Source organism: Archocentrus centrarchus, chromosome 21 (assembly GCF_007364275.1).
Source record: "Archocentrus centrarchus isolate MPI-CPG fArcCen1 chromosome 21, fArcCen1, whole genome shotgun sequence".
NCBI lineage: Eukaryota > Metazoa > Chordata > Actinopteri > Cichliformes > Cichlidae > Archocentrus > Archocentrus centrarchus.
This window is the reverse complement of record NC_044366.1, coordinates 25,104,092-25,108,893: the sequence shown is the minus strand read 5'-3', so window position 1 is coordinate 25,108,893 and position 4,802 is coordinate 25,104,092. Positions and strand designations below refer to the sequence as shown.

At 43.0% G+C, this 4,802-nt stretch overlaps 1 protein-coding gene across 1 annotated transcript; it reads right to left on the bottom strand.

The window, feature by feature from the left end:
• Positions 1–681: 681 nt before the first annotated feature.
• Positions 682–4,579, bottom strand: zic2a (zic family member 2 (odd-paired homolog, Drosophila), a). The gene is made up of 3 exons (XM_030758931.1): positions 3,142–4,579; positions 1,849–2,012; positions 682–1,672 (listed from the first exon to the last, which is right to left on the bottom strand). Exons 1-3 carry the CDS (start codon positions 4,112–4,114, stop codon positions 1,478–1,480), a joined length of 1,332 nt encoding a protein of 443 aa, XP_030614791.1. The 5' UTR covers positions 4,115–4,579; the 3' UTR covers positions 682–1,477.
• Between the last annotated feature and the right edge of the window lie 223 nt (positions 4,580–4,802).

Genomic DNA, 4,802 nt, shown 5'->3' with positions numbered 1-4,802 from the left:
AGTTCAAGTTCACGGCTGTACTAAACTCCTGTACAGTGAAGTGTCCAGCGTGGGGGGGGCGGGGGGTTTACAGTTTCTATTTTCAAATAAACCTCACTTGGGAAAATCTAAAGCGCCAAGACATCATGTATGGAAGAGAAAAGCTTTCCTCTATTCCCCCCTTCCCCTCATATGAACAGAGCAGCATACGTACGCATTTTGTTGCGTTCGTGTGCCGATTGTGCAGAAGTAGAAATGCTTAGTTTACGTGTTTTTCTGCTAAAATAAAATCAATTAAACGCAAGAAAATAAAATAAAAGACATTAATTTCATTGTTTGAGCCAGTTTCTCTGTCAGAAAATTTACACTGTGTACACACGGGCCACACTTTAATTCCCAAACTTATTTATTTTAAGAGCCACATTGTTTAGGCCCTGTCAGCGTGCTTTGCTTTCTATGATCCGCAAAGACAAGCGCTGATGACATGGAGATTTAAAGAGAGGAGATAATGAGTAGGTAAGAGGGAAAAAGTGTGAAGTAATAAACTTCTGTTTCCAAAACAGACTGAATCCAAGCAGGATGGAACTTACTAAAAACTGCACCAGCACCCAGCAATATTTATTAAAAAAAAAAAAAAAAAAAAAAGATTAAAAGGCAAAGAATATTTAGCACTTGCAACACCTTTTATTATATTTGTATGCAGTAAAATTCTTATCACAATAAGGAAGAAAACACCTCTTAAAACTTTGAACAAAAGCACATAACGAAACAACTGCCCATGTTTAGCTCGTAATTGTACATATTTATAGTAAAGAAACATTCTTTATAAATACTGTTTCATCTGTAGCAAGTAAATACCATAATTTAATTACAAATGGATAAATATGGCAGCTGATATTTACAAAAGGAAGGGTGTAGTTACAGAAAGAAAATTAAAATCGAACGGCACAACGTTTATTGTCCTCACAATCTTCCAGATAGTGTTTCACAATTCCAACTTGCAAAGCACAAAACATCACAAGTTAAGCCCAGCAAACTAAAATATACATTCACAAGCATAATATTGTGGTCTGTTTGAGTTAAATGTTAACTTTGGCACTCTTTCCAGTTTATAGATGTTTAGTATAGTACAATCAATTTGCCTTAAGATCACAATATTCAACATTATAGTACAATTTTATTGTAATGTGTGCACTAAAGGTCCAGTTAGAGAAATAGCTACCATTGAAGGAACATCAATACACCAAAGACAGACAAACTATCACAACCAAATGGAATTTTGGGCTTTTAGTTATTATTTACATTATATGAAATACACCTCAAATATTTTACATATTTTCCTCTGTTGGTAATCATCATCTTCCCTGGTAAATCCAAAATAATAAGATTAAAAAATAAACAAATGTTTGTGTGCCTCCTGCGTGCACATGTCCCAAACGCCTGCTGAATGGCCCGGTGCCAGTGAAACGAGTGTGTGTTGCTTCATTTCAGCTTAGTCCTAAACATACCATTCACTGAAATTGGAGGACAGGCCACTGTGGCTGGTGGTGTTGTGCACAGCTGAGGCTGGAGAAAGGGTGGTGTTGCTTTGAGTCTCGGTGGTAGGTGACACCAGTCCTGGAGGTGTGGAGGATTCATAACCAGAGCTGGCTGCTGGTGAGGAGTCTGACGCTGGTGGAGAGGATTCGTGAACCTGAAAAAAATATTGAGAAAATATATATATATATATTACTCTGATTTACACTTCACAAAACCGCCAGAGAATTGGATAAGACTGAATAACTCAAATTTTAAAATATCGTTGGCAATAGGCCGTATTATAAAAATAAACAGCAGACGAACAAACACTCCCTGAAACATGTTATTTACCTTCATGTGTTTTCGTAGAGAGCTGGGATGTGTGTAAGACTTGTCACACATTTTGCAGAGATATGGCTTGTCCGACGTGTGAACGTGCATGTGTTTCTTTCGGTCGCTGCTGTTTGCAAATCTTCTGTCGCATCCCTCAAACTCACACTGGAACGGTTTCTCTCCTGCAAGGAAAAAAAAAAAAAGAAAGAAAGAAAGAAAGAAAGAAAGAAAAGAGATTTTTTTTTTAGACTGCCTCAGGCTGAAATGTGTAACAACATGAGGTTGTGCAGAACCAGTCTATTGCAAAAGTTGAGTGCAGAGTATTGCTGACGTGTTCCATAAAAATCAGGGTTAAAATCCAACACGTTTCGCTGTAACAGTTGTGATATTCAAAGTTTAAAGCGCCTTTTAAAATGAAGTGGGGGAGTTGCAACGTCTTGTTTAGCCTAAATAATGCGCATAGTGATTGGAGGGGGGGTGGGAGAAGGCGACAAGGCCGTCCTCGGTAGGCCTATAGAAGGCATATCGTTTGCCGGGAGACAATAAAAATCTAATTAGCACATGGCCAATTTAATGGCACGGCACCACAATGTATTTCCTAGAAAATAAGTCAAAATGTGAGAGGCTGGTAATGGCCCTGTCTAGCACCTCAACACATATGAGAGAGGCGCATGGGAAAACAAAAGGCATTCCTGGCAGTATTACTGCTACTGTGCTCGGCTAAATCTACACACAAACCCTGAACAAACACGAAGTACAAATCGTTTCGGAACTAAATACAAATATTTAAGAAAGACACAGTGAGAAAAATCTATATGGAAAAGGGGGCATGGGGAGAGACGCGAGTAATACACACAGAGTATCATGAATGAGCTGGTGTGATTTACTACGAGCCTGGCTGCTCTAGGACGCACGCAACGCGCTCTCTTTTCCCTTTGACCCATTTCTAAAGTTTACCCCAAACAATAAAGCTCTCAGAGACCCAGCTAAATTGTTTTCTACACGGTTGCGAAATGTTTTACATCAGAAGCATAGTTTGAATGGGCCCGGAGTAGCCGTGTAATGAAGAAATGCAGTATCCCCTCCATTTTAAACGCATTTCCTCCCTCGCCTGGATGTGATCCTGGAATACTGCTTTAGCAGCCTAAAATACCCGCTGGTAATTAGATCTTAATGTGTGTTTGTCTTGGCAAGACACACATTTACAACAGCGAAATAAATCCTCAGGCACGCTCAGTGAAAACAATTACATCATTCTTACTATTTAAATAAATTCACATTAAAAAGCCTACGCGATTTTTTTTTAATTACCTGTATGCGTTCTCTTGTGTATCTTCAAGTTTTCCGACCGTGCGAAGACCTTTCCGCATCCAGGGAAGGGGCAAGGAAAAGGTTTTTCTCCAGTGTGCACCCGAATGTGGTTCACCAGTTTGTATTTTGCCTTGAACGGTTTGCTCTCCCGGGAGCAGTCCTCCCAGAAACAGATGTGGTTGGTCTGCTCCGGACCACCGACGTGCTCCACCGAGACGTGCGTGACCAACTCGTGCATGGTGCTAAAAGTTTTATTGCAACACTTCTTGGGGTTGCTGAGCTGCTCGGGGTCGATCCACTTGCAGATGAGTTCCTGCTTGATGCACTGCTGCCTCATGTAGCGGAAAAAGGCACCGGGGTGGTGGTGGGCTGCCATGTTCATCCCCATGTTCATATTCATGGAGCCGTACTGGTTGTGGAGTTGCGCGGCCGAATACGGGTCGGTCCTCGGACTGGAAACCTGGTGGTACTGGTCGGAGCGTCCGAAAACTTCACCGGGTAGTCCAAGCCTCATTTGCCCATTCAGGACATTCGGGGATCCGTGGGACCCATGCTGGTCGTGGATCCCGGGGAACAGAATGTGGCCTTGAGTGTCTGTGTGGGAGTGATGAAGGGATCCCGCCGTGGGGCCAAAAATAGTGTGTTGGCTACTCGCCGGAGAGGATTCTCCGAAACCGCGACTACGAAAGAGAAAGTCCCTGGTGGAGTTGAAAGGAGAGCTTGCATACGAGGTGACATGGGCGGCGTGAGCCCCTAAAGCCGCCGCGGGGTAGCCCGGCGCCTGGGTGGTGAAGGCAGAGCTCTGTCCCGGGGAGAGATCATGGTTCAGCTTAAACGCACCCATGTGTGCAGAGTCAACAAAGCTATTTTGTGCCAAACTCAAGTCTCTCTCCTGCATCTCGCTTGCGGAGTGATGCCTGGCAAATGAGCCCACTCCGAGTCCTGGGAACTGGTGACCAGCATCCAGTAGCATTATTTCTGGAAAGCGATTTTTTAAACACCAGCGCGGGGCTCAAAGCTACAACAAATAAGTACAGAAGAAGAAAAAAAAATCAAATCTTGATGCTGGCACGCGAAGATTGAACTTCCAGCCTTGGAAACATCATATCAGACGTGTTTCAAACCGCTGCTCCGCTCATGAGTTAAAAAATAAAATAAAATAAAATAAATAAAAATGAATCTCGGCTTATCGAACACTGAATTTACTTCTAGTTTACTTGTGACTGAAAATCCAAGAGTTTCCTCGTGTCCTCTCCTCTTGACTACGACAGTTGTTTGCGTTAAAATGTATTCGAAGAATTAAATAATTATCTTACTAGGTGCCTTCTGCGTACACAGAGCGACAGTAGTTGGAGCATCTCAAAAAACGCCGTTCCAAATGCGCATGTATTTGTTTCTCCGGCTTGCCCGTGTTTATCGCGGAGGGTCCCTGTTTCTCCGTGGACTGGCTCTACCTCCTCTTCCGCCCCCTTTAACTGGAGAGCGTTCATTCATTCCTCGCAGTCTCATTGGCCACCGCGCCTCATCAATCCCAGGTGCCCCTCCAATAGCAGGTAGCGCTTTGGCGACTTAATAGCGCAACGCCATTTTCCACTAATAATTACCGCCTACTTTTAGGAGAAGATTTGGGAGGTGTGGAGGCGAAGGGATCACGACAAGAG

Excerpts from the sequence above, each read along its gene's own strand:
- zic2a (XM_030758931.1), bottom strand. The coding sequence starts at position 4,114 with ATGCTACTGGATGCTGGTCACCAGTTCCCAGGACTCGGAGTGGGCTCA. Across the intron at positions 2,013-3,141 it reads ACACAAGAGAACGCATACAG|GAGAGAAACCGTTCCAGTGT; the intron begins GTAATTAAAAAA and ends TTTTCCTTGCAG. Across the intron at positions 1,673-1,848 it reads CTCTACGAAAACACATGAAG|GTTCACGAATCCTCTCCACC; the intron begins GTAAATAACATG and ends TATTTTTTTCAG.